The sequence below is a fragment of the Gorilla gorilla genome, chromosome 13 (assembly GCF_029281585.2).
Source record: "Gorilla gorilla gorilla isolate KB3781 chromosome 13, NHGRI_mGorGor1-v2.1_pri, whole genome shotgun sequence".
Classification (NCBI taxonomy): Eukaryota; Metazoa; Chordata; class Mammalia; order Primates; family Hominidae; genus Gorilla; species Gorilla gorilla.
In genome coordinates, this window is record NC_073237.2 from 37429575 (window position 1) to 37456702 (window position 27128).

A 27128-nucleotide genomic window follows, 5' to 3' on the forward strand; every position below is an offset into this window, starting at 1 on the left:
GCCATGCACTTGTTTCACATTTTATGTATTTCAAGAAAAAGTAGATTTGAAAGGCCAGGGTAAGTGGCTCATATCTATAATCCCAGCACTTTTCAAAGCCACGCCAGTGGCTGGGGGGAAATGGCTCGCACCCAGGAGTTTGATACCAGGCTGAGTAACACATGGTGACCCCATCTCTACAAACATTTTAAAAATTAGCCAGGCATGGTAGTGCATGCTTGTGTTTCAGCTACTTAGGAAGCTGAGTTGGGAGGACTGCTTAAGCCTGGGAGATCAAGGCTGCAGTGAGCTGTGACCATGCCACCAGGTCTGGGTGACAGAGTGAGACCCTGTCTCAGCCAAAAAAAAAAAAAAAAAAAAGAATAAACAGATTCAAAAGAGGGAAAAATAAAAATGTCCTTAATGAAAATACTCTCTTTTCTATCAGGTCTGCAACATGAAAGTCACAGGCATCACAATCCTCTTTTGGCCCCTCTCCATGATATTATTATCAGACAAAATCCAGTCTTCTAAAAGAGTAAGTTTTACAATCAAAATAGTAAAAATATTTTCAAAGGTACATTTTCTATATATTTAGTAAAATATAAAAGGGCAATAAGAAAGCAAAGAAAATCTGACCTACTAAAATTAAGAGTTTATTTAGCTCTGTATATCCAAATTCCAATTTGACAAAAGCAGCCTTCATTTATAAAAACTGAGTTCTTTAAAAGTTGATTAAAGGGAGAGATCTGAAAATTTTCACTATAAAATCAGAAATTAGTTTCAAGACTAAAATCTTGTTTAAAATGTAGGAAACTTTTTTTAAAAAGCACGTATTTATGAGAGAAACTGCTATTGAATTATTATTGGTGAAAAAATCTAACTGCAAAAACAGTAATAAACCAGAACTATTCTTAGTTCTATTTATTCTTAGTTTACTGTTCAGTAAAAACAAGAACTATTTCTTTCTTTCCATCTATATCCACATAAAGGAAGTATTTCAGATTGTGTGGCTCTTTAAATTCAATACCTGGCTCCATTTCTGATAAAAGATAAATATTTCCTTTTAAAACACCAAACTTTGAGCTGTTAAACCCAGAGAGTTTAAGAGAGTTAAACCAGAGAGTTTATTCAGACTGAGTGATTGATTGCTTGCTTTTGAGACGGAATCTCGCTGTCGCCCAGGCTGGAGTGCAATGGCATGATCTCGGCTCACTGCAACCTCCGCCTCCTCGGTTGAAGCGATTCTCCTGCCTCAGCCTCCCAGGTAGCTGGGATTACAGGTGCTTGCCACCATGCCCGGCTGACTTTTTTTTTTTTTGTATTTTCAGTAGAGACAGGGTTTCACCATGTTGGACAGGCTGGTCTTGAACTCCTGACCTCAGGTAACCCGCCTACCTCAGCCTCCCAAAGTGCTGGGATTACAGGTGTGAGCCACCATGCCCAGCCTATTTATTAATTATTGAACAGCCCTAGGTATAATGTTGTTAGCTCTGCTGATTTTAAAAACACATATAGTTTAAAATAATTTCCTCACTATAAAGCAATTGTGCACACTGGAATATTAAATGTTAACAGAATTATTATTTACCATATATGTCCACATATATAAATGGGAATATTCCAATAGCATTAATTTCTGTAATGATCATGTAATAACAGTTGGAAAATACCCGTATAACAAACTGGAATCTCTTTGTCCAATTGTATGTATCAGAGTATCCTTAATTTTTAGTATTTCATTCCAATAAAGAAAAAGATTTGCTCTACTGTAACACCAAAAGATTAGATAGTAGGTTTTTTCCCCAAAATAACATCCTTCTAATGTCTAAGTGCTTAAATATGAAATTTGGGGAAATTCTATTAATTTTTTTTCTGATTAATGCCTTTCTTTTTTTTATTTTTCTAGGAAGTCCAATGTAATTTTACTGAAAAAAATTATTCCTTGATTCCAGCAGATATCAAGAAAGATGTTACTATACTTGATCTCAGTTATAACCAAATTACTCTTAATGGTACAGACACAAGAGTTCTACAGACATACTTTCTACTCACAGAGCTCTATTTGACTGAGAACAAGGTTACTATCTTACATAATAACAGTTTTGGTAACCTCTCCAGTCTAGAAATTTTAAATAACTGTAGAAACTCCATCTATGTAATTCAACAGGGTGCATTTTTAGGCTTAAATAAACTAAAACAGTTATATCTCTGCCAAAACAAAATAGAACAACTGAATGCTGATGTATTTGTGCCTCTAAGAAGCCTAAAACTTCTGAATCTGCAAGGCAATTTGATTAGCTATTTGGATGTACCACCACTATTTCATCTGGAATTAATAACTTTATATGGAAATCTATGGAACTGCTCTTGCAGTCTATTTAATTTGCAGAACTGGTTGAACACATCAAATGTGACATTAGGTAAGCTATCATAATTAAGCAAAACCAAAATGTGATTAACTCAATGTTCCACCACAGAAAAATCTCTCATATCACGTTTTAAAGAAAAGGAAGCAGCCAGGCGCAGTGGCTCATGCCTGTAATCCCATCACTTTGGGAGGCCAAGGCAGGCGATCACCTGAGGTCAGGAGTTTGAGACCAGCCTGGCCAACATGGTGAAACCCCATCTCTACTAAAAATACAAAAATTAGCTGGGTATGGTGGCGCATGCCTGTAGTACCAGGTACTTGGGAGGCTGAGGTGGGAGAATCGCTTGAACCTGGGAGGCAGACGTTACAGTGAGCCGAGATCGTGCCACTGCACTCCAGCCTGGGCAACAGAGACTCTGTCTCAAAAAAAAAAAAAAAAAAGGAAAGGAAACAATTTCTGTTTAAGCAAAACAGGAAGAAACACTAAAAAGTAACAGCTGCATAGATGCTCTTCTTCCCCATTACCGGGGGAAAAATTAAGAAATTTTTTTTTTTTTGAGACAGACTTTTGTTATTATTACCCAGGCTGGAATGCATTGGCATGCTCTCAGCTCACCACAACTTCCGCCTCCCAGGTTCAAGTGATTCTCCTGCCTCAGCCTCCCCAGTAGCTGGGATTACAGTCATAAGCCACCACGCCTGGCTAATTTTTTGTATTTTTAGTAGAGATGGGGTTCCTCCATGTTTGTCAGGCTGGTCTCAAACTCCCAACCTCAGGTGATCCACCCGCCTCGGCCTCCCAAAGTGCTGGGATTACAGGCATGAGCCTCCGCGCCCGGCCAGAAATGTAAATGTTCTACACATTTGAGATGATAATGTCATTTCATGTATTGTTAGCAAAGTCAATATGTAAGACTGATTTTTTAAAAGTGCTTCCTAGACTAAGTGAAAACAAGTGACCTATTTTAACTGCAAACCATACTGTGCCTGAGATCCAGATTGTAACCATGTAACCACAATATTAATAATAAAATCTACACTAATACAGATAAACTAAATAATAAAGATACTGCATTTAAGCCATATTTATAAAATAATAAACAGAAATGTGCATCATTCTTTCATTGTGTTGCTAGACAAATACAACAGGAATTTCTTATAATGCCTTTAAGAATGACAGATATATCAAAAATTCTAGATAAAACAATATAAAATGTTGTTAACTATTGTTTTTCTCTATACTAAATCTTATTCTTTCTGATTTACTAGAAAATGAGAACATCACCATGTGTAGCTACCCCAACAGCCTGAAGAGCTACAATATCAAAACAGTACCTCATAAGGCTGAATGCCACTCAAAATTTCCTTCATCAGTAACTGAAGATCTTTATATTCATTTTCAGCCCATCAGCAATTCAACATTTAATAGCTCTTCGAACAACTTAACAAGAAATTCAGGTAATATACTGGTTCTGAATATTAACACTGCTGAATGTATCATACTAAATAAACTAAGGTAGTTATCTTTATTTTAAATTTCTATAAAAAATGTAAAAGAAAGATTCCTCATCTCAACTAAAGATTTACAAAATATTGGTCTTCCAAACTAGGCTCTGCTAGTTACAAGCCAAATGCCATCGTGCAAATTATTTAACTTCTCCGAGCCTTTGTTTTAACTAGTCTAGTCACAAATCTTAAAGAGCATAAATCAATAATGGTCTTAGGTAAAAGGGTAACAAAATTGCAAACACAGCTATTTTGAACAAAGAGAATTCATCCACCAAACAAAATCTAAAGAAAACTACAATGTATGTTTATTTTTAATACCAATATTGAGGAGAATTAGGATATATAATTATGATTATTTTGCCAACTTAACAAATTTTCTTTCTCTCTCCTCTCTTGGTATTCCATTAAAGAACATCAACCTCTTGGAAAAAGTTGGGCTTTTCTTGTTGGTGTTGTTGTCACTGTACTGACGACGTCACTTCTCATTTTTATTGCTATCAAATGCCCAATATGGTACAATATTCTGCTTAGTTATAATCATCATCGCCTGGAAGAGCATGAAGCAGAAACCTATGAAGATAGTTCTACTGGAAATCCAAGTTCTCTTTCACAGATACCAGAAACAAACTCTGAAGAAACTACAGTAATATCTGAACAATTACATTCATTTGTGGTAGATGATGATGGATTTATTGAAGACAAATATATAGATATCCATGAATTATGTGAAGAAAATTAATTTCTTTCAAAGTTTGCTTTTTAAAGCAAAGTTATCAGCTCACTCACAGTTTAGATATGGGGATTTTGCTATGTGACATACCAAAATACAGCTGGCAGGCATTCATATTAATGACAACATACATGAATATCATAAAATTATGTTCTTTGCATTATATTGAGCAAGCAGGTCCAAATACAGTAACTGACACTCCTTGGTAGTTGACAGTTACATAGTCTACAATACTAGCACTACTATTCTTAGCAGTGCTTGGGTGACCATACGAACTAGTAAAAAGGTCTAAATTATTCATGAATTAAAATGAATGGATTCTCATATTAACACAGATATTTGACATAATATGTATTAAGTTATACTAATGTTTCAATCAGTAAAGAAATAAAAGTTTAGGATTTATTAATATATGGAAGTCAAAGTGAGGAACAGAGATAGCTTAAGTAATACACTAAGATTGATTTTATGCTCCCAGAATAAAATCATAGAGTTGGAAAATATTTTTTTGAAATGCTTCCTGAAATAGCACAATAAATTTCCTTAAAATTTCATAGCAATTTAAAGCACAAGCACAATGTTCAGGCATAATCCCTAATAAGTCACTATTGATTCTGGTTATAAAGAAAGGCTGTCACCATAATGCAGGATCACTACAGTTTAATGTCATACTGGCTTCCAAAGTGGGCATAACAATTTTCTATAAATCTTGTTTTAAAAATACATAGTTCTACCTCTCTCTGGGAGATTTTTATTCAAATTGATCTGTGCTGACACTAAGGAATCTTCATGTGGTCCATGGACAGCTATTTCTATCTATTCAGCAGATAGAGCAGTGTTTCCCAAATTGTTTTTCTAGAATACTAATTTCCAGAGAGACATTCACAAGTATTTACAGAAGAAGAAAGAGGTACATGGTCAAATTACTGTAGGAAAAACTAGTAGTTTAAACAAGGTGAAACAAGATTCTTTTTCTTTTATTTTTTTTTTTTTTTGAGACAAAGTCTCGCACTGTCGCCCAGGCTGGACTGCAGCGGCGCAGTCTCAGATCACTGCAACCTCTGCCTCCTGGGTTCAAGCAATTCTTCTGACTCAGCCTCCCGAGTAGCTGGGAGTACAGGTGCACACCACCATGCCCGGCTAATTTCTGTATTTTTAGTAGAGACAGGGTTTCACCATGTTGGCCAGGCTGGTCTCGAACACCTGACCTCATGATCCACCCGCCTCGGCCTCCCAAAGTGCTGGGATTACAGGCGTGGACCACCGTGCCTGGCCAAGATTCTTTACAATAGGATTTATGCAAAACTTTACTAAGCTAAACTGCTCTCTGATTATTCAAGAGCAAAGTATTAAAAATTTCTCAAACTTACTTGACAACAAAACCCATTCTTTGAGTTACATCTACCAAGAGCTCGTAGTTCAATAACATTCCAAAGAACGTAGTTTGGAAAACACTGGCCTATAGGCTGTAATAGGAATGGTCTAAAGAAAATTATTTGCCAAGTCCTCATAATCAATTGGCTATAATCACAATTTAATAATTTATTAATGCAAACAGTACATTAAAAACTGTAGCACAATCTATAATTTTTACCGTCATATGCAGAGAAATTAAGAATTTACATCTTTTACAAATAAGTATATCTCTGAAACACTGAAATATATTGATGGGTGAAATAATATTTATGGTATTTTCTTCATTATAACACGTGGAATGGAACAGTGGCTAGAGGTATGGATGGAGCAAGGTCAAATATGAGCTGATGGAGCTGGGAGCTAAATAAGGGTATAATATGCTACTTCTGTGTATGTTGTGTATGGTATAGTATGCTATTTCTGTGTATGTTCAAATTGTTTATGTATATAATAAAGTTTTAAAAATTTGTATGTACTTGACAATTCCTTAGAAAAAAGAGGCTAAAATAAAATAGATCTATGTCATAATCTATAGAATAGTCATTTTAAAAGTTACATAATTAGTAAATTCAATACAAATGTCTACTGAGGAAAATAAAAACTAGGATGATATACCTGTAAAATAGAAGAACTTACTAATTTATAATACATATTTGCTTGTGTTTACAGACACGTTTTCAACAAAGGATATAAGTATATTATGGCTAATGTTTCTTTATATATCAATTATACTTTGTTTTAAACCTTAATTAAAAGAATGAGATGATTATAGGAACATAAAATATCTTTTTCTAAACAATGTATCATTCTGCTAAATTATTTCCTAATTATAAGATGCAAATATTAATATTTGAGAAATGTAGCAAAATGAAATATAATTGCAAATGAGCAAAGACTACACTTAAGCTTTTATATTCAAGGGCCTCTATTGAATATGGAGTATTCAATAAATATCTGACTACACAAAGAAAAATAAATGGGTATAAAATTATAATTACATATATTTTTACAGGACAACTGATCTTGACTAATACTAACTAGAAAGTGCAGGATTAGAAGAGAATCATTAGTTCAAGCAAGACTGTGAAACTGAATTAATGCCAGGTGTCTTACATATTGTTGTAGTAATATATTGAGGCTGTTTATTATAAGCAACTTTTTATAGACGAGTTTTCCATAATAAACCAGATGGTCAGACCACACTAAATCGTTGTACTGAAAGAGAAGAGAATGAAAACAGAAGCTTTTTACACCTGCCTTCTCGAGGTATGGCATTTCTTGGTCACTCTGAATGTGTAGAGTCAAGATAGATCTTTGTGTTATTGAGATGTTGGCCATCTGGTTAACACAAGAAATAAATCTATTCTACTGCTGTATAGAAAAGTAACCTTCGTAACAATACTTTTTGTTATTTTTTTTTTTTTTTGAGATGAAGTCTCGCCCTGTCACCCAGGCTGGAGTGTAGTGGCGCAATCTCGGCTTACTGAACCCTCCGCCTCCTGGGTTCAAGTGATTCGTGTGCCTCAGCCTCCTGAGTAGCTGGGATTACAGGCACCTGCCACCTCACTCAGCTAATTTTTATGTTTTTAGTAGAGACAGGGTTTTGCCATGTTGCCCAGGCTGGTCTTTAACTCCTGACCTCAGGTGATCCACCCACTTCAGCCTCCAAAAGTGCTGGGATTACAGGCATGAGCCACTGCACCTGGCCAATTTTTGTTCTTAATTTCAATTTCTGCCTAAAACAGACAAGAGAACCAATTTCACTCAGCCTCAATTACAAATTACAGACAGAGTTTTTAAATGGTTTGGATGTATCTTCAGGACAAATTACCATATTTGAAGATTTTCCTAAATAAAAAAAACCAAATATATGTAAAACTCTATGACATTCTTTAACTTTTACTCTTGAAATTATGTTTTCAGATGAAATATCTGTAAAATATGTAAATATAATATTTAAAACGTGACCTAGGTATTATATAACTTTGAGATAAATGATGAAATAAGAACTTAAATGTTCTAAACTCTTTAAGGCCTTCAGGGGATTATAGCTTATATATTTCTCTGTTTTTTTTTTTTTTTTTGAGATGGAGTCTCGCTCTGTCGCCAGGCTGGAGTGCAGTGGCACGATGGCGCGACCTCAGCTAACTGCAACCTCTGCCTCCCAGGTTCAAGTGATTCTCCTGCTTCAGTCTCCCGAGTAGCTGGGACTACAAGCCCGTGCCACCATGCCCAGCTAATTTTTGTATTTTTAGTACAGATATGCTTTTACCATGTTGGCCAGGATGGTCTTGATCTCCTGACCTCATGATCCACGCGCCTCAGCCTCCCAAAGTGCTGGGATTACAGGTGTGAACCACCACACTGGCCTATAGCTTACATATTTCTTATTCTTTGAAGTACTTAAGAGAGTATCTTATATATAGTAAATGATAAATATTTGCTAAATGGATTAAAACCAGGATAACAACAACAAAAAAGGAACGTTTTCAAGTAAGAGCTTGGTTACCATGAACAAAATTTTCCTTGTAAAAGGAAAAAGACTGCTAATATTTTGAGTTTGTAAGATATCACTTTACAGCAGCAGCAAATGATAGATGGTGGCCGGGTATAATGGTTCACGCCTGTAATCCCAACACTTGAGGAGGCCAAGGTAGGAGGACTGCTTGAGACCAGGAGTTTGAGACTAGCCTGAGCAACGTAATAAGACCCCGTCTCCCCAAGAAACAAAAAATTAGCTGGGCATAGTGGCATGCACCTGTAGTCTCAGCTACTTGGAGGGCTGAGGCAACATCGCTTGAACCCAGGTGTTCAAGGCTGCAGTGAGCGATGAGCATGCCACTTCAATTCAGCAAGGGCAACAGAGCAAAACTCTACTTAAAGACAGGGGAGAAGAGATTCTTGTTTTTAATCAATACAAGAATTACATTTATCTTTCAAATGTTTTATCAGTATATTTTAACATCTATCCATCATCAAATATTTACTGTTTTATGCAGAGGTAACAAGAGAGTGTATTTGCTGTTACTGAATTTTGGTAACTGAATATGGTAATTTGGGTTTATTATTGTCTTTGCTCTCAAAGAGACTAACATTAACAAATTTCTGGGAGAGAATGTGCTTGTATGTGTATTTACACAACACAGCTCGTTGTGTTTTTGTTGCCTTAGAATAAATAATTCAGGAATAAAATTTGTGTTGGTTCTAAATTAATTATTCTTCATCAACTTTTTGACCTTAGAACCAACACAAGTTTTATTCTTGAATCATTCAGGATTTTATCTGAGTATCCCTAGTTAACTCAACCTGTGCATACCCAGCCTAGAATATGGACCCATCCCAAACAACTGACAAAACACAAATAAGTTAACTACATCACATCTATTATTATCTTTGTAGGCATTACTCCCATTGCCACAATTACTTTATTTCCAGCGTTAGTTGGTATTTAGTCTTTAGATAGGTTATATATAAAGATACACATATAATCTATATATGACGTAGATTGCTAATATAACTATTAAATATCAATGCTAATGAAATAATGTAAATAGCTTCCTAATGAATAATGTGTCTTTCACTAGATTGGGGATGAAACACCAAAATTCAAATTAGTTAAAAGCCCAGGTTAAAACTAAAAATAGTAGATATAAAGATGTTCTTATCCATCATAAGATGCTGCTAGCAGCATAAATCCTATTTATATAAGCTATGTAGCAATAGTCTTCATACAGAATTTAGCTATTTAATGGTAAATGAAGATAACAGAAGTATAAGCAACAAAATTTGTGTTGTAAATATTTTTAAATGAAAAAGGCAATGGGGAAATTGTTAAGAAAATTTACAAGGAAATAACTGGATCACAACTTAAACTACCTAATAAAGCTTACTTATGAATCTAATTTTTAAATTAGCTATACTTACGCTTGTCTTTCAGTAAATATGACATCCAAACTTTGTGTTTCTCGATCATTTTGAGCTTTAAGCTGAATAAAGTTAACACATAAGTTAATAAGAAATAAATATTAAACCAAATTTTTTCTTTGTAGGTTATTTTGGCTAGGAACTAAATGAGAAATTATTATAATTATCCTAGTGCCACATACAAAGTTTAAGAAGAAAAATAAAGTAATTGCCTCATTTAACAAACAATATCAGATTTTTAAAGTCTTTTTAAGAAGCATTGTAATCTTATACCAAAAATATTCATTGTTCTTCAGTGATCTGTCAAATAATTCAATGTAAATTCAATTTATGTAAACAGCATTCCAAGAATATACTGAGTGTTCAATAAATATTTGATTAGTAATATGTTAAATTTAGAACCACCACAAGTTTTATTCCTGAACCATTCAGGATATTATCTGAGTACACCTAATTAACTCTACCTGTGCACACCCAGCCTAGAAAACGGACCCCCAATCCCAAACAACTGACAAAACACATAAGGTTTTTACTTTTTATATCTGGCATTGAAATAAGATTCTTAGTTAGTGAATTCTCTTGTGTTCTAAAGCTAAAAGTAACTAAATTATCATGGTTTGAGAACCCCAAATTTAGAAGAGTCATTTTATCAATCCTATGTCTTCATAGAATAGTCTTTATTCATGTAAATAAATTATAAACTATATAAATTATAAATTATACGTTATTTTCATCCAAATGCTTATAATCAAAATAAGCTAGCTATTGACATATTTTATTGTTTTCTACCAAATAATTAATCTAAGAACATTGAATTCAAATTTGTTTTTGTTTTATTTTAGAATCAGAGGTACATGTGCAGGTTTGTTGCATGGATATATTGTATAATGGTAAGGTTTGGGCTTCTAGTGAACCCATTACCCAAATAATGAACACTGTACCTGCTACGTAATTTTTCCACCCTTATTGCCCTCCTACCATCCCCCTTTTTGGAGTCCCCAGTGTTATGTCCATGTTAAACACAGATTCTCATTTACCAATCAAAAATTAATATTTTATGTCTGGAGTCATATCTATTCATTTTTCTCCACTGGTGACAAAAACTATGTAAAGTTATCATTTGTCACATTGAGTATTCATCAACATTTGTGCTTAAACTAAGCCAGAAATACTGTAAACTAATATATATAAGGAAATGGAGATGGCACTCCCTAACTAATGTTGCACGTGACACCAGTTCAAACACTGTAGACAGTCACTAAACACCCACTTAGGAAAGCCAACCAACAGGAAGAAAATTTAAAAGAGCAACTAAGGGAGCTCAAGGAATACCTAATAGTGGTATTTACAATCAGAGTAATATTCACCTCTATAGCACTTAAGGTTTTATCAAACTATTTCTAGATATAAATGCTTTGTTTTGTAGGATATGACTTACATAGATCAATTTGCTTTTATAAATTTTCTTACCATATTGTAATCATTCATTACTTCTTCCATTTCAGTGTTGGTATTAAGTTTATCTACCAACTAAAAACAAAAATACAAACAAACACCATTTTGTTAGTCTTTACACATGTTCTCTATAATTAATAATATAGGTATTCAGTCTTACAAATAATGAGTAGTAACTTAAGTATTAATACTTTTGAATATTTTCTGTTTTAAGATAAAAACAAATATTGAGCTACCTAAGTAAGCATCTATTATGCACCTGGCCAATAAACAAATCATATTTTTAACATGGATAAATGAGCAGTAATAAACTACTCTTCCTGCATATTATATCTTGTGGAGCTTTACCTGCTCTGAAAAGATGGCTGAGCTTATAAATAAGGGTTTGGAACAGGCGAGTTTTGGAAAGATCTATCACCCTCTCTTCCCCTGCCAACATCCCCAAGGAGAGAGGAGTGTTAGTAGATTTACAAATTTACACTAGTAAGCCGGGCTCGGTGGCTCAGGCCTGTAATCCCAGCACTTTGGGATGCTGACGCGGGCGGATCACCTGAGGTCAGGAGTTCAAGAACAGCCTGACCAACATGGAGAAACCCCGTCTCTACTAAAAATACAAAATTAGCCGGGTGTGGTGGCACATGCCTGTAATCCCAGCTACTAGAGAGACTGAGGCAGGAGAATCGCTTGAACCCAGGAAGCAGAGGTTGCGGTGAGCCGAGATGGCACCACTGCACTCCAGCCTGGGCAACAAAAGCGAAATTCCGTCTCAAAAAAAAAAAAAAAAAAACAACAAAAAACAAATTTACACTAGTAAAAACATAAAAAGATGTTCTTTATCTTCTAATAATTAAAAAAAAATCAACAGGGCTTGCACAGATGGAACAGTAGTAAGTCTACTTCAAAAAGTTAGGCAAGGATATCAGTTGTCAACATAGGATATTTACCTAGTGTCAAACACTATTACATATGTATTAACTCAATTTTTACAATTACTGTATGAAGTAGATATGATTGTACACATTTTACAGAAAAAGAAATTTAGCAAGCGATAGAGCCAGAATGTGAACAGAACGTCTACTAAAAGCAAACTATTTGGGTATAAGGTATATCACATTTTTCATTTATGATATAAATAATAAGTGCTAATAAGACCTAACATTTATTGAGTGCTAACTATAAGTCAGATACCCAGCTAACTGCTCTGTATCAGATATTAGCTCATTAAATCTATAAATAGCATATTTTACATGGTAGTATTTTTATATGAATATGCCTAATTTGTTCCAGCATAACTAAAACTCCCTTTCATCTCATGTCATTTCATACCTTTAAAAACTACTTTTCTCGGCTGGGCGTGGTGGCTCATGCCTGCAATCCCCACACTTTGGGAGGCTGAGGCGGGTGGATCATGAGGTCAGGAGTTCAAGATCAGCCTGGCCAACATGGTGAAACCCCTTCTCTACTAAAACTACAAAAATTAGCCAGGCACCTGTAATCCCAGCTACTCAGGACTGCGCCTGTAATCCCAGCTGGTGGCGTGCACCTGTAATCCCAGCTACTCAGGAGGCTGAAGCAGGATAATCACTTGAACCCAAGAGGCGGAGGTTACAGTGAGCCAAGATCACGCCACTGCACTCTGGCCTGGATGACAGAGCGAGACTCCATCTCAAGAAAAACAAAAAAACGAAAAAAAACTATTTTGCTCATATTTAAAACAGAACATCATTTACTAAAGAAAATCCCAGTGAATAATGGGCTCTACAAAATGTTTGTGATGAATTGTGTAGTCCAGAAAATTTAAGAATTATAAGAGGGCTGGGTGCAATGGCTCACGCTTATAATCCCAGCACTTTGGGAAGCTGAAGCAGGAGGATTACTTGAGCCCAGGAGTTCAAGACCATTGTGGGCAACACAGCAAGTCCCCACCTCTCCAAAAAATTTAAAAATTAGCCAGGCATGGTGGCATGCACCTGTAGTCCCAGCTACTTGGGAGGCTGATGCAGGAAGATCACTTGTGCCCAGGAGTTCGAGGCTGCAGTGAACTACAATCATGCTACTGCACTTCAGCCAGGGCAACAGAGCAAGACCCTATCTCTAAAAAAATTAAAAAAATAAAAATAGTCCAGGCACAATGACTCAAACCTGTAATCCCAGCACTTTGGGAGACCAAGGTGGGCAAATCACTTGAGCCCATGAGTTTGAGACCAGTATGGGCAACATGGCCAAACCTCATCTCAACAAAAAATACAAAAAATTAGCCTGGTGTGATGGCATGTGCCTGTAGTCTCAGCTGCTTGGGAGGCTTAGGTGGGAGGATCAATTGAGCTCAGAAAGTCTAGGCTGCAGCGAGCCATGATTGAGTCACTGCATTCCAGCTCGGGCAACAGAGCAAGACTGTCTTGAAAAAAAAAAAACAAAAACAAAACCCACCACCACCACCAGTAACAACAACAAAAACAAAAATAAAAAGTTATACTATAATTAGCAAAATTTTTTTATAAGCACAACGTAACAGTATCAAGTAGGTATATCATAACTTATCCTAACCATCATGATAGAATGTTTATTTCTTGTAACACTATTTCTTAATAAGGGTAGTGAGATAAAAATTTGGCTTTTTCATTAAATCCAGACATCACTGCTCCTAAAGCAACTAAAGAGTTAGAAAAAAGAGAATTCTGACACTAGAAATTTTCATGGGGCCAATATCACCCAAGGACTGAGCAGTTATCAATACTGCCAGGGGGATTGTTTCTTCTGAAAGTCCACAGGTAGAAGCATCTTTAGTGGAACTATATCATGTTATATACTCTATTTTGACAATGTACACAATATTTCGAGTAAAACATCGAGATGGTGGCAATCTGTATGTTAAATAATTAAATTTCAAAATTTTCAAGATGACAACACTCGATAAAAAATGTGTTTTTAAAGCAATGATCACTGATAGGACCAATAAATTTTAGCTACTTTTAAAATTATTTAAATTATTATTTTAATATATTTTAGGGAGAAAAGCATGTGTGCATTTGTGTATGTGTCAGTAAACGTATTTTACAAAAAACAATGGAAGAATATATATTAATCTGTTAAGCCAAGTTATTTCTGGGGAGGGAAATGAAGCAGAAAGTAAAGGGATACTTTATTTGTTGTAATTTTTATGGTTTCATCTTTCCCAATAAGTATGTATTCATGTATTATTTGGTATTTTAAATAAATTAATAAATATATTTTTTCATCAAATGTTTTATTTTTGAAATTTTTGAAATTTTTATTTTAGGTTCAGGGGTACATGTGCAGGTTTGTTTTACAGATAAACTGTCATGGGGGTTTGTTGTGCAGATTATTTAATCACCTAGGTAACTAAGCTAATACCCATTAGTTATTTTTTCTGATCCTTTCCCTCCTTCCAGCCTCCAAACTCAAGTAGATCCCAGTATCTGTTGTTCCCATCTATGTGTTATCATTTAGCTCCCACTGGTAAGAGAGAACATGCAGTATTTGGTTTTCTTTTCCTGTGTTAGTTTGCTAAGGATAATGATCTCCAGCTCCATCCATGTTCCTGCAAGGGACATGATCTTTTTCTTTTTTATGACTGCATAGTATTTCATGGTATAGGTACCACATTTTCTTTACCCGATCTGCCACTGATGGGCATTTAGGTTGATTCCATGTCTTTGCTACTGTAAACCGTGCTCCAATGAACACACATGTGCATGTGTCTTTATGGTAAAATAATTTATATTCCTTTGGGTATATATCCAGTAATGGGATTGATGGGCTGAATGGTAGTTCTGTTTTCAGCTTTTTGAGGAATCGCCACACTGCTTTCACAGTGGTTGAACTAATTTACACTCTCACCAACAGTGTATAAGTATTCCCTTTTCTCTGCAACTTCACCAGCATCTGTTATTTTTGACTTCTTAGTAACAGCCATTCTAACTGGTGTGAGATGGTATCTCATTACTCTTTTGATTTGCATTTCCCTAATCATCATCAGTGATGATGAGCTTCTTTTCATATGCTTGTTGGCTGCATGTGTGTCTTCTTTTGAAAAGTATCTGTGCATGTCCTTTGCCTACTAATGTATTTTTAAAGCAGTAGTAAAAACTAATGAAAATATTAACAGTAAATTCTCTTAGAAAAGATAAAATACCATGTTGTAGTCTGCTAGTTGTCCTTGAAGCTCTTTTATCTCAACAGCTAAAGTCTCAGCCCTGCAAGCATAAAATAAATAGATTCATAAATATGTACATAAAAATATACATAAGAAAATGAACATTACAAACAATATGGATAGCTACAAATTTAGTATTATAACTACAAAATACTGAATGAATACTGAATACTTATTACTCACCTCTTTTCATATGACAAATATACTGAATTCTCTTGATTGTACATTTCTATTCCCTTCTGAAGTTTATTAACTTCAGTTGTAAGTTCACTTATTTTACTTCTATTAGAAAAAAAATAAGAATGTCAGCAATACTTTTAATCCAGAAAACTCTAGTTAAGCAAAATGTAAACTTTCCATTAATATGTAATAATAATATAAATAGTTTTGTGAAATTCACTAAAAGAATGCAGAAAGTTTAGGTGGCTTATTTCATTAAGAATGAGGTATATTCCGGCTGGGTGCGGTGGCTCAAGCCTGTAATCCCAACACTTTGGGAGGCCGAGGCAGGCGCATCACATGAGGTCAGGAGTTCAAGACAAGCCTGGCCAACATGGTGAAACCCCATCTCTATTCAAAATACAAAAATTAGCTGGGCATGGTGGCACACGCCTGTAGTCCCAGCTACTAGGGAGGCTGAGGCAGGAGAATAGCTTAAACCTGGGAGGTGGAGACTGTAGTGAGCCGAGATCGTGCCACCACACTCCAGCCTGGGAGACAGAGGGAGACACCATCTCAGAAAAAAAAAAAAAAAAGAATGAGGTATATCCCATCCTATTCTACTCAACTGATGAGAAACTGATGAGAAACTGACATAGATTCATTAAGAAAGATGAAATAGAACCAGAATGAAAGCCTGGTCAAACTAGTACAAGCCACAGGCAGATGTAGGTGCTTAACTGTCATCATCACAGCTGCTACTACCCTCTAGAGCACAGTTTCTCAACAGTAGCACTAATGACATTTTGGGTCAGTGATTAGCACTTCGTGTTGACAGCTATCTTGTACACTGCAGGATGTTTACCAGCATCCTGGATCTGAGTATCAGTAGCACTTCCTCCAACCTCACTTGTGACAACCAGAAACATGTATAGAAATTGCCAAATGTTCCCTAGGGGCAAAATCACCACCAGTTGAGAACCACTGCTCTAGAGCCAGACAATTACACAAATAGCTAGAACTATTCTTTGATGTGGAAGCACAAATCCTGGGGGAGAAAGGCAATGCAATCATTAGGAATAACTATATTTCCTTTCTTCTTTTGATTAAAAAGTGTCTGAATGTCAGAGATACTAAACAACTGATGGTCTTACTATCTTTCTTACTACTCTTAGCTTTGAGAACAGATGAGGGGAAACCATACTTTTCTTTACTGCCTTCTAGGAGTTTGAGATTCAATAGAATCCAGGTAACTGAGAAATAAAAGAAAACAGGGTTTTTAGGGCATGATGGGAGGGTGGATTAAACAAAAGCAAAATAAAACAGAAAGAAGATACAAATACTGTGCCAAAAAGAAAATGAAGTAAAATGGGAAGATGGAGATAGGACAGTAGAACAAGTAAGTGGAAAAATAGTAAGAAGAAGAAAAAGTCATTGCTTTAGAGATGCATCCCCAGAGACATATAACAAAAGTTTATGAGGCCGAGTGCGGCAGATCACGCCTGTAATCCCAGCACTTTGAAAGGCATAGGCAGGTGCATTACCTGAGGTCAGGAGTTCAAGACTAGCCTGGCCAAAATGGTGAAACCCCCATCTCTACTAAAAATACAAAAATTAGGCCAGGCGCAGTGGCTCACACCTGTAATCCCAGCACTCTAGGAGGCCAAGGTGGGCAGATCACCTGAGGTTGAGAATTCGAGACCAGCCTGACCAACATGGAGAAACCCCGTCTGAACTAAAAATACAAAATTTGCTGGGCATGGTGGCGCACACCTGTAATCCCAGCTACTCGGGAGGCTGAGGCAGGAGAATCACTTGAACCCATGAGGTGGAGGTTGCGGTACCAGAGATCAGGCCATTGCACTCCAGCCTGGGCAACAAGAGCAAAACTCTGTCTCAAAAAAAAAAAAAAAGAAATACAAAAATTAGCCAAGTGTGGTGGCAGGCACCCATAATCCCAGCTACTCGCAGATTACAGGCACGAGGCTGAGGCAAGAGAATCACTTGAACCCGGGGGGCAGAAGTTGCAGTGACGTGAGATCCCATCATTGCACTCCAGCTTGGGTGACAAGCAAAACTCCGTCTCAAAAAAAAAAAGAAAAAAAGCTTATGAATTAATTAAAATTAGGCCACATTGGTAGCAACTGACAAAATACATACTTATGTAAAACTTACTGATTAATATAACATAAATAAGTATACATAGTTTCCCTTTCTTATTAGATGTAGCTGGTAACATTTTAATGATATGAATAACACGTTTCAGATTAATTACTGAAAAAAAACACAGAAGATTATTCTTGGCCAGGTGCGGTGGCTCAGCCTATAATTTCAGCACTTTGGGAGGCTGAGGCAGGTGCATCACCTGAGGTCAGGAGTTTAAGACCAGCCTGGCCAATATGGTAAAAGCCCATCTCTACTAAAAAATACAAAAATTAGCCAGGCATGGTGGCACATACCTGTACTCCCAGCTACTCAGGAGGCTGAGGCAGGAGAATAGCTTAAACCCGGAAGGCAGGGGTTGCAGTGAGCTGAGATCACACCACTGCACTCCAGCCTGGGCAACAGAGTGAGACTCCGTCTCAAAAAAAAAAAAAAAATTATTCTTATCATTAGATGAAAAAAGTGAACTTTTAAAATGCTACAAGGGGTTGGGCGCGGTGGCTCATGCCTGTAATCCCAGCACTTTGGAAGGCCGAGATGGGCGGATCATTTGAGGTCACGAGTTCGAGACAAGCCTGGCTGACATGGTGAAATGCCACCTCTACTAAAAACACACACACAAAATTAGGTGGGCGTGGTGGCAAATGCCTGTAATCCCAGCTACTTGGGAAGCTGATGCAGGAGAATTGCTTAAACCTGGGAGACAGAGGTTGCAATCAACCGAGATCATGCCAGTGCACTCCAGCCTGAGCCACAGAACAAGACTCTGTCTCAAAAAAAAAAAAAAAAAAAAAATGCTATGAGGCCAGGTGTGGTGGTAGCTTATGCCTATAATCCCAGCACTTTGGGAAGCTGAGGCAGGAGGATCACTTCAACCCAGGAGTTCAAGGTTGCAGTGAGCTGTGATCATGCCACTGCACTCCAGCCTGGGCAACAGAGTGAGACTCTGTCTCTAAAATATAAATAAAATAAAATAAGTTTGCTATGGCTTGAATGTTTGAGTCCCTCTGAAATTCATATCAAAACTTAATCTCTAATGCAATAGTATTAAGAGGTAGGGACTTTAGGAAGTAATCAGGACATGACGACTCTGCCCTCATGGATGGGATTAGTGCCTTAGAAAAGGGTTGAAGGAAACTAGCTAGGCACCTTTTGCCCTTCCACTCTTCTGCCATGAGGACACCTTGATGGCACTACCTGTGAGTAACAGGTGCCCACCAGACACTGAAGCTGCTGGCACCTTGATCTTGGACTTCCGCGTCTCCGGAACAGTAAGAAATAAATTCCTATAAGTTACCCAATCTCAGGTATTTTATTATAGCAGCACAAACAAACTGAGAGAAAATATAGCTCATGTACATGCAAATTCATAAAACTATAAATCTCAGGCTAATTATACTATCACATTTATTTTACAGCATAGCCAAATTAACCAGAAATTGTTAGAATACAAAATAATTTTTAGAAATCAATAGACACCTAATTATCCTAATAAGTGCCATAGCTAAAACTTCATATTAAAGTTATATACTCTATTTTGACAGAAGGTACACAATATTTCGAGTAAAACATACAGATGAAAAGATATGTTTAACATACCTAAGAAGCCCAAGATAGTAAGATTTGTCTAAAATTTGCCTCTGGGGACCTAAAAAAAAAATGTTTTAAGTGTTAGTGTTCAGTTCCAAATGCCACCAGAATAGCAAATCCAAAGCACAATCAGAATTACACTCCACAATTCTCAAGACAGTCTTCATGAATGCCCCAATGAACCAAGAAGAATCACTGAAACTGAAAAGAGAACTAATACCTTAGAATCACGACATAAGGGAAGCTTCAATTAAAACTACGAAGATGGGACTAGAGGTGGGGCTGTTAAAAGACAGTAGACTCTACAGAACAGGACGATGGAATGAAAATTGAGTCTAAGGGAATCTGGAACAGAGCTGTCCAGAGTAACTTTCTGCAGTGACAGAAATATTCTAAATTAACACTGTCCAATAAAGTGGACAGAGGGACTACAGAGCACTTAAAATTTGGCTGGTGCTACTGGGGAACTAATTTAAATTTCTGACTACTGGCTGTCATACTGGACACTGCAGACATTACTCAATGTGAGAAACTGACTATGATTTTTTATCATTTGTCTCAGAGACTTTTTAAGAAATGGTCTTACATTTCAGTAGAACTAAGAAAGTATTCCTGGCCGGGCATGGTGGCTCACACCTGTAATCCCAGCACTTTGGGAGGCTGAGGTGGGAGGATCACTTGAGGTCAGAAGTTCAAGACCAGCCTGGCCAATATGGTGAAACCCCATCTCTACTAAAAACACAAAAAAATTAGCTGGGCATTGTGGCATGTGCCTGTAAGCCCAGCTACTCAGGAGGCTGAGGCAGGAGAACTGCTTGAATCTGGGAGGCGGAGGTTGCAGTGAGCCAAGATCACGTCACTGCACTCCAGCCTGGGCGACAGAGAAAGACCCCATCTCAAAAAAAAAAAAAAAAAAAAAAGAAAGTGTTCCTAGGTTAAATGTCTCAAACCTTGTAAGAGATGAAGTGCCCTGCAAAGTATGAGAGGTAAAACTAGGTGTATTAACTATAAGGTCTATGCTGAGAAGTAGAGGTAATATCTTATTATACTGGGAAATGGGGCACTAGAGAAGGTAAGAATGAAAGTCACAGTAGACAGTTCTCTGTAGTGGTAATGTTCCGAATTCTCTCTTAAAAGGCTTTGAAGTATACTTGTAGAGACTAACAATCTTAAATTATATTGGTTCTGTTTTGAAGGATAAATTAATACAGAAATAAACATTTGATAAATTTACTGTAGAATTTTAATATGTTTTTACCCTTAATGTTTTAAAATACTATTAAACGTATAAATATTTCCGTGCATCCACTTTCAAAAGGCTAGTTAAATGACTATGTAATTTTGAAATATTTTTTCATGGTACTGATAATCACTAAGCAAACATTTCTAAATAATCAATTCATTTTTAATATTTAGTGATTTAGATGTTATTAGAATGTAGATGAAAAAATTTAAGTCTCTTGAAAGGGATGATATACTGTATTATAGAAAGTAGCATGTATGATATAATTAACTTTGTACTAGCAGTATATCTTCATTCCTGATAGATCATCTGTCAAAAATACAGAAAACAAAAAACTCTGAAACAGCTCACCACAGGCTACTGACCACTGCCTATGATAAAAAGAAAAGAAAAAGGAGTTTACCATAGTTTGGTTTACATATACCACAGATCTAAATTTTAAACTCTAATATATAGTGTATTCTTATGCTTCTCTAAATACACATGTAGAAGCATAATGAGAGATATAATATAAATCTATGTGTTAGCCTCATTTCCTTACATAAGTATTAGAACAGACGCTAATTATCAGAAAAAAAGTAACATTTCTTGACTCACTTCTCATAAAAACATAAGTATTTTAAGTGTCATTTTAATATAGGAACTATCCAAACTATTTCAGAGTATTTCCATATAGTACCAAAAATCTAATTTTCAATCTTGAACTTTTCTCCAAGATTATTTCAAAGTTCTTCAAGTTGTACTACAGCTCCATGTCAGAAAAATGAAGAATGAAATAGCTCACTTCTGTATATAGCTTTCTAATTCAAACTGTATTTTCATATTCACTCTGTTGTTTAACCATCACAATAATTTTGCGAATCAAAGAATAACAATTAGATGCCATAATTCTGATTACATGCCATAATTACATGTAATAATTCTTACATGCTATAATCCTGATTTTAAAAAATGGTACTGTAATACTTATTGTTCAAAATATACTCAACTTTTACTTTTTTTAATTGTTCACAGTTATTTATTTCTTACAAAACACATGCCCAAGTGTCATGCTTATCTTAAGATAGGTACCTTTCGTCCCAGTTTTCATTCCAGTCAAACCTTGTTGTGTTACAGGGCGATGGGCAACTTTGATTTGAGAAGACAGAACTCCACCAGTCCCTATGGGACAACCACGAGAACCTGGTCTTGCTGTCCCAGGTGGCATCTAAATGACAAACAAGATTTCATTTTTAGTAAACCAGAAAAAACACTGTACATCTTTTATTGTAAAACTGCAAAGACAATTTTTTAAAAAAACAAAATTCTACTTGATTTGTAAAAATTTCCTTATTTTTTAAACGTCTGAATTATTAAATACTGTTGTTCAATTTATTAACATATTTCTTTAACATTTAGCAAGTTCTATGACTATTTAAAAATACATTTCAGGAAAATTTTAAATTCTATATGTAGACATTATTTATAATACCTCAAAACTGGAAAGGAGTTAAATGTCCACAGTAGAAAATGGTTAAATAAGCTGCAGTATATAAAAAGGGCAGTTTAAGTTGGGTGCGGTGGTTCACGCCTGTAATCCCAGCACTTTGTGAGGCCAAGGCAGGTGGATCATGTGAGGTCAGGAGTTCAAAACCAGCCTGGATAACATGGCAAAACCCCATCGCTACTAAAAATACAAAAGTTATCCAGGCGTGGTGGCACACGTCTGTAATCCCGGCTACTTGAGAGGCTAAGCCATGAGAATCGCTTGAATGTGGGAGGTCAAGGCCACAGTGAGCCGAGATCATGCCACTGCACTCTAGCTTGGGTGACAGAGTGAGACTCAGTCTCAAAATAAGTAAATAAAATAAAAATTAAAAGGCAGTTTACAAGATAGTATTTATAATTCCGTTTTTGTTTGTTTTAGAGACAAGGGCTCACTATGTTATTCAGGCTGGTCTTGAACTACTGGCCTAAAGAGATCCTTCTGCCTCAGCTATCCAAGTAGCTGGGATTACAGGTGAGAGTCACTGTGCCTGGTTCATAACTCTACTTTTTTAAAACAAAAAAAGGCTGGAAGTTTGGGCATGGTGGCATGCACCAACAGTCCCAGCTACTTGGCAGTCTGAGATGAGAGGATTATTTAAAACCCAGGAGTTCGAGGCCAGCCTGGAGAACATAGAGAGACCATCTTTTAAAAAAACAAAAAATAAAGACAAAAATAAAAATTTTAAAAACTATATGAAAAAATAGTAATGATGATTGATAATGATATTATAGTTGATTTTTATTTTCTCCTTTATACAATTTGGTATTTTCCGCCTTATTGCAATGAGTATCTATTACCCTTAAAAATCAGGAAAAAATAAGAAAACTTTAATCTTGTAAAAACAAATGGATATAAATCCATCCTAAGATGACCATGTAAGTACTAAAGGGCTTACATTGTTAAACAAGCATTCATATTATTACTCAACAAGATTCTCTACTTCAGGTATGCAAAATCCAACATAACACTATACGACCTCAGGAAAGGCCAAAAGACTCCCTTTATGTCAGTTCATATAATACATACAGGCATGAGAAGATATAAAAGATGTGAGATATGGCAAGGTTTCTCTTCAAACAGCCTGCTCAGCTACTTATTCTCTAATTCCAGGTACCCCCTGCCTTTCTTCTCCTTTTTTCTTCTTTTTGATTTTACTACATGCCCAGGCATGCCACAGCCCCAGCTCACATTCCTTTCCTTATTTAGGAAAAGACTGGCTCTCTAGTCCTCTGTAGATGACCCCTTCCTCCTCTCCCCTCTCTCCCATCATGCGCCCACCTTATCTAAGAAAGTTTAAATGTTTAGCCAATTGGGTCTAGTTTAGATTGTGCAGTCCGACCCCAGCCAATGGGGAAAGGGCACGAGGGCAGGAGTCACACTAGGAATAAAAGCTTCTACTCTACTTTCTTCAGTGTGCTCTCATGACAAGCAGCCCTGTAAGAAGTACCCTACTGCGCAAAAGTAAATTTGCTTTGCTGAGAAATCCTTTGTTTGAGTACTCGTCTTTCTTTACGACTCCAAGCTTTCTTTCTAACAATTCTGGGGGCTTGTCTGGGATTCCCATTCTCCTTCAAGAAGAGGTCTTCAGTCACCCCACCCAGGGGGAGACATGTCCCACTGTCGCATTGCAGTGGCCTCAGGGATGGGAGACTGAGACCCACCCATTGTGACAAACAAATCCAAGCTCTCAGCAACGGGGAAAGGAGAGGCTTACAACACCATGGCGACCAAGTAACTCTGTGCACAGACCAAGGTGAAAAATGGTACAAGAACAACAAAGTATTTCCTAGGTGGTCAGGGTATCTTGGAGGATAAAAGTGTGTGTAGATGATGTTAACACTACTGCTGTGTGGATTGAGTGCGTCCTATCTGTGCGGTCCCGTGGTCACCTCATGTAGCAGATCCTGCCATTTCCCACAAGGGAAGCAGCCAGAGCGGAAAAAGCGAAAGAAGGGTGCAAGGAGCCTCCAACAGGTGGGGCTAAAGGATAGGCAAGAAATCTCTAATACGAGGGACTGAGCCTTAACAATGCCTATGGAAATCGATAGGCAAGAAATCTCTAATATGAGGGATTGAGCCTCAGAGCCTCAGTGAGCTTCTGAAAGGAAGGAGGGCAAGAAATCTCTAGTAGGAGAGGTTGAGAAGCTCCAGGGAAAGGCCTATTTCAGTTAGACACCATCCCAAACCTCCAAGATGGGAAATGTTTCACGAAAGACAGGAAAAATAAAGAGCCAAGCGCGTGATGAAATTCCTCCTGATAGTCCCTTGGGACTTATGTTAAAATATTGGAAAGATAATGAAAGAACTAAACATAAAAGAAAACAGCAAATGATACAATATTGTTGTTTTATTTGGACTGAAGGCCCATCCTCAAACCCTCAGTTTTCCGGCCAAAATTTGGTTCCAATGAAGAGTGGATTTGTCAGCTCTTAATCAGACATGTTAATGACAAAAGCCCTGTCTCCCAAAAGGAAACAGACTATGCTCTTTTTTGGAGGCAAGAACCTGTCCTCCTTCACCCTTTAAAAACCAGAGGGAACAAGCCAGAAACCAACTCCTCTAAAAGAGAAAGAGTCCCTGTTCCTAAACAACCCACACCCACCAACACATGGGATCCTCTGGATCATCTTCCTCTGCTCAGTGCCCCTGACCCTCCCCCTCAGGCAGCTGCTGCCACCTCAGGTCTCATTCCAGATCCTTTCCCTGCTCACGTTATTCCTCCTCCTTATAACCCTGACTTTGGGAATTATTGTCCCATGAACCTGTCCCTTCCCAGCCTATTAAGTACCCCTCCCTGAAAGGACTTCAACATGAGATAGAATAATGTAAAAAGGATATCCAAAATTTCCCAATTCCCTCCACACCTAAGGAGTCAGCCGCGACTCTCTTCCCCTTAAAAGAGGTTCCACAAGGAGAGGGAGCCATTGGCTTTGTAAATATTCCCTTGACCAGTTCAGAGGTGCAAAGTTTGAAAAAAGAGCTTCAGCTCCTGTTGGATGACCCTTATGGGGTGGCTGATTAAGTTGATCAATTCTTAGGACCTCAGTTATATACCTGGGTCGAGTTAATGTCCGTTCCAGGCATCCTCTTTTCAGAGGAGAAAAAAAGCATAACTGTAGGGCTGCTATGGCAATTTGGAAACGTGAATACTCTCCTGGTCAGAATGTCCCTACCACGGACCAAAAATTTCCCGCTTAAGACCTCAGGTGGGACAATAATAATGCAGCTCACCGGGACAACATGAAAGATCTAAGGGAAATGATAATAAAAGGAATTAAGGAATCAATACCCCAAACTCAAAACCTCTCTAAAGCATTTGATATACAACAAAAAAAGATGAGGGGCCTATAAAATTCTTAGACAGGCTAAAGGAGCAAATGAAACAGTATGCAGGCCTAAATTTGGAAGATCCCCTTGGGCCGGGAATGTTTAAGCTCCATTTTGTCACTAAGAATTGACTAGATATTTCAAAAAAAGTTACAAAAATTAGAAAATTGGGAAGACCGACCGCTAAATAAACTTCTTAGGAAAGCTCAAAAAGTGTATGTAAGGAGAGACGAAGAAAAGCAAAAACAAAGAGCAAAACTTATGCTATCCACCTTTCAACAGGTGGCTCCAAACCCATATGCTTCTCAACAAGGCTTCCAGGGAGCCAAGAACTATAAAGGATCCAAAAAACCCCCATTCAAAGGAACCAAGCCTCCAATTAGAGGACCTGGGCCTTCATTTCCTAGGCCCTCTAAAGAGTGTGGGGGAGCAAAGTCAAAGAATCCCAGAATTGAAAGGGAGGAAGGACAAGATAAATGTTACAAATGTGGAACAGGCCACTTCAAGAAACAATGTCCCAAATTAAAAAGGGAAAAAGAAGTCCTTCCACTCATGACTTTCAAGGAAGAATAGGGGAGTCAGGGGCTCTGTCTCTTAATTTGAGTCCCACCAGGAGCTCTTGATAAATTTAGAGGTGGGACCTAAATGTGAACTTATCACCTTTTTAATTGATTCAGGAGTGTCTCACTCCTCTGTTTGTCTCACTCCATCTAATCTTGCTGGCTCTTCAGAAGAACTGGGGTAAAAGGAGAAGGAGAAGGATTTAAGGCAAAAATCTTGGAAAATACAAAAGTCAAACATCAAGATCTATTAACTCATATTCAATTTTTGTTGATCCCTGAGGAGGGAACTAATCTATTAGAAAAAGACTTAATGCTAAAATTAGGAATAGGCCTTCAAGCTGGCCCTAAGGGATTCCTCACCTCATTAAATCTACTCACCACTGTCGATGAAAAATACATTCATCCTGATGTCTGGTCAAGAGAAGGGAATCAAGAAAAACTTCAAGTTCCCCCAATACACATCAAACTAAAAACTCCTGGGGACATAGTAAGGAGAAAGCAATACCCCATTCCCTTCAAAGGCAGGATAGGGTTAAAGCCTGTAATTGAGAGTCTCATTAAAGATGGACTCCTTAAACCCTGTATGTCTCCCTGTAATACCCCAATCCTGCCTGTCAAGAAATCAGATGGGTTATACTGATTAGTACAAGACCTCAGAGCTATTAACCAGATAGTTCAGACCACTCAACCTGTTGTCCCCAACCCTTACACCATTCTCAGCCAAATTCCTTATGATCATCAGTGGTTCACAGTAATAGATTTGAAGGATGCTTTCTGCGCATGTCCCTTGGCTGAGGATAGCCGAGACATATTTGTCTTTGAGTGAGAAGATCCCCATTCAGGGCAAAAACAACAATATTGATGGACAGTCTTACCCCAAGGGTTTACAGACTCCCCTAACGTCTTTGGTCAAATTCTAGAACGAGTATCACAAAAAGTTGTTGTCCCAAAGCAAATATGCCTGCTTCAGTATGTGGATGATATTCTCATATCT

The 27128-nt window shown here is 37.1% G+C and overlaps 2 protein-coding genes across 5 annotated transcripts in view; one reads left to right on the forward strand and one right to left on the reverse strand.

Annotated features, from left to right (window-relative positions):
* Nucleotides 1-27128, reverse strand: part of IFT74 (intraflagellar transport 74) — a 114255-nt gene that overhangs the window by 62874 nt on the left and 24253 nt on the right. For all 4 annotated transcript variants that reach the window (XM_063696313.1, XM_019034014.4, XM_019034013.4 and 1 more), the window contains 6 exons: nt 21788-21923; nt 19483-19531; nt 15745-15843; nt 15541-15601; nt 11400-11459; nt 9930-9991 (listed from right to left, as the gene is read on the reverse strand). In XM_063696313.1, coding sequence (XP_063552383.1) covers nt 9930-9991; nt 11400-11459; nt 15541-15601; nt 15745-15843; nt 19483-19531; nt 21788-21923 — 467 coding nt within the window. The remainder of the gene's footprint in view (nt 1-9929; nt 9992-11399; nt 11460-15540; nt 15602-15744; nt 15844-19482; nt 19532-21787; nt 21924-27128) is intronic.
* LRRC19 (leucine rich repeat containing 19) lies at nt 428-7469 on the forward strand. Its single transcript, XM_019034015.3, has 4 exons — nt 428-517; nt 1889-2402; nt 3620-3808; nt 4270-7469. Exons 1-4 carry the CDS (start codon nt 437-439, stop codon nt 4596-4598), a joined length of 1113 nt encoding a protein of 370 aa, XP_018889560.3. The 5' UTR covers nt 428-436; the 3' UTR covers nt 4599-7469.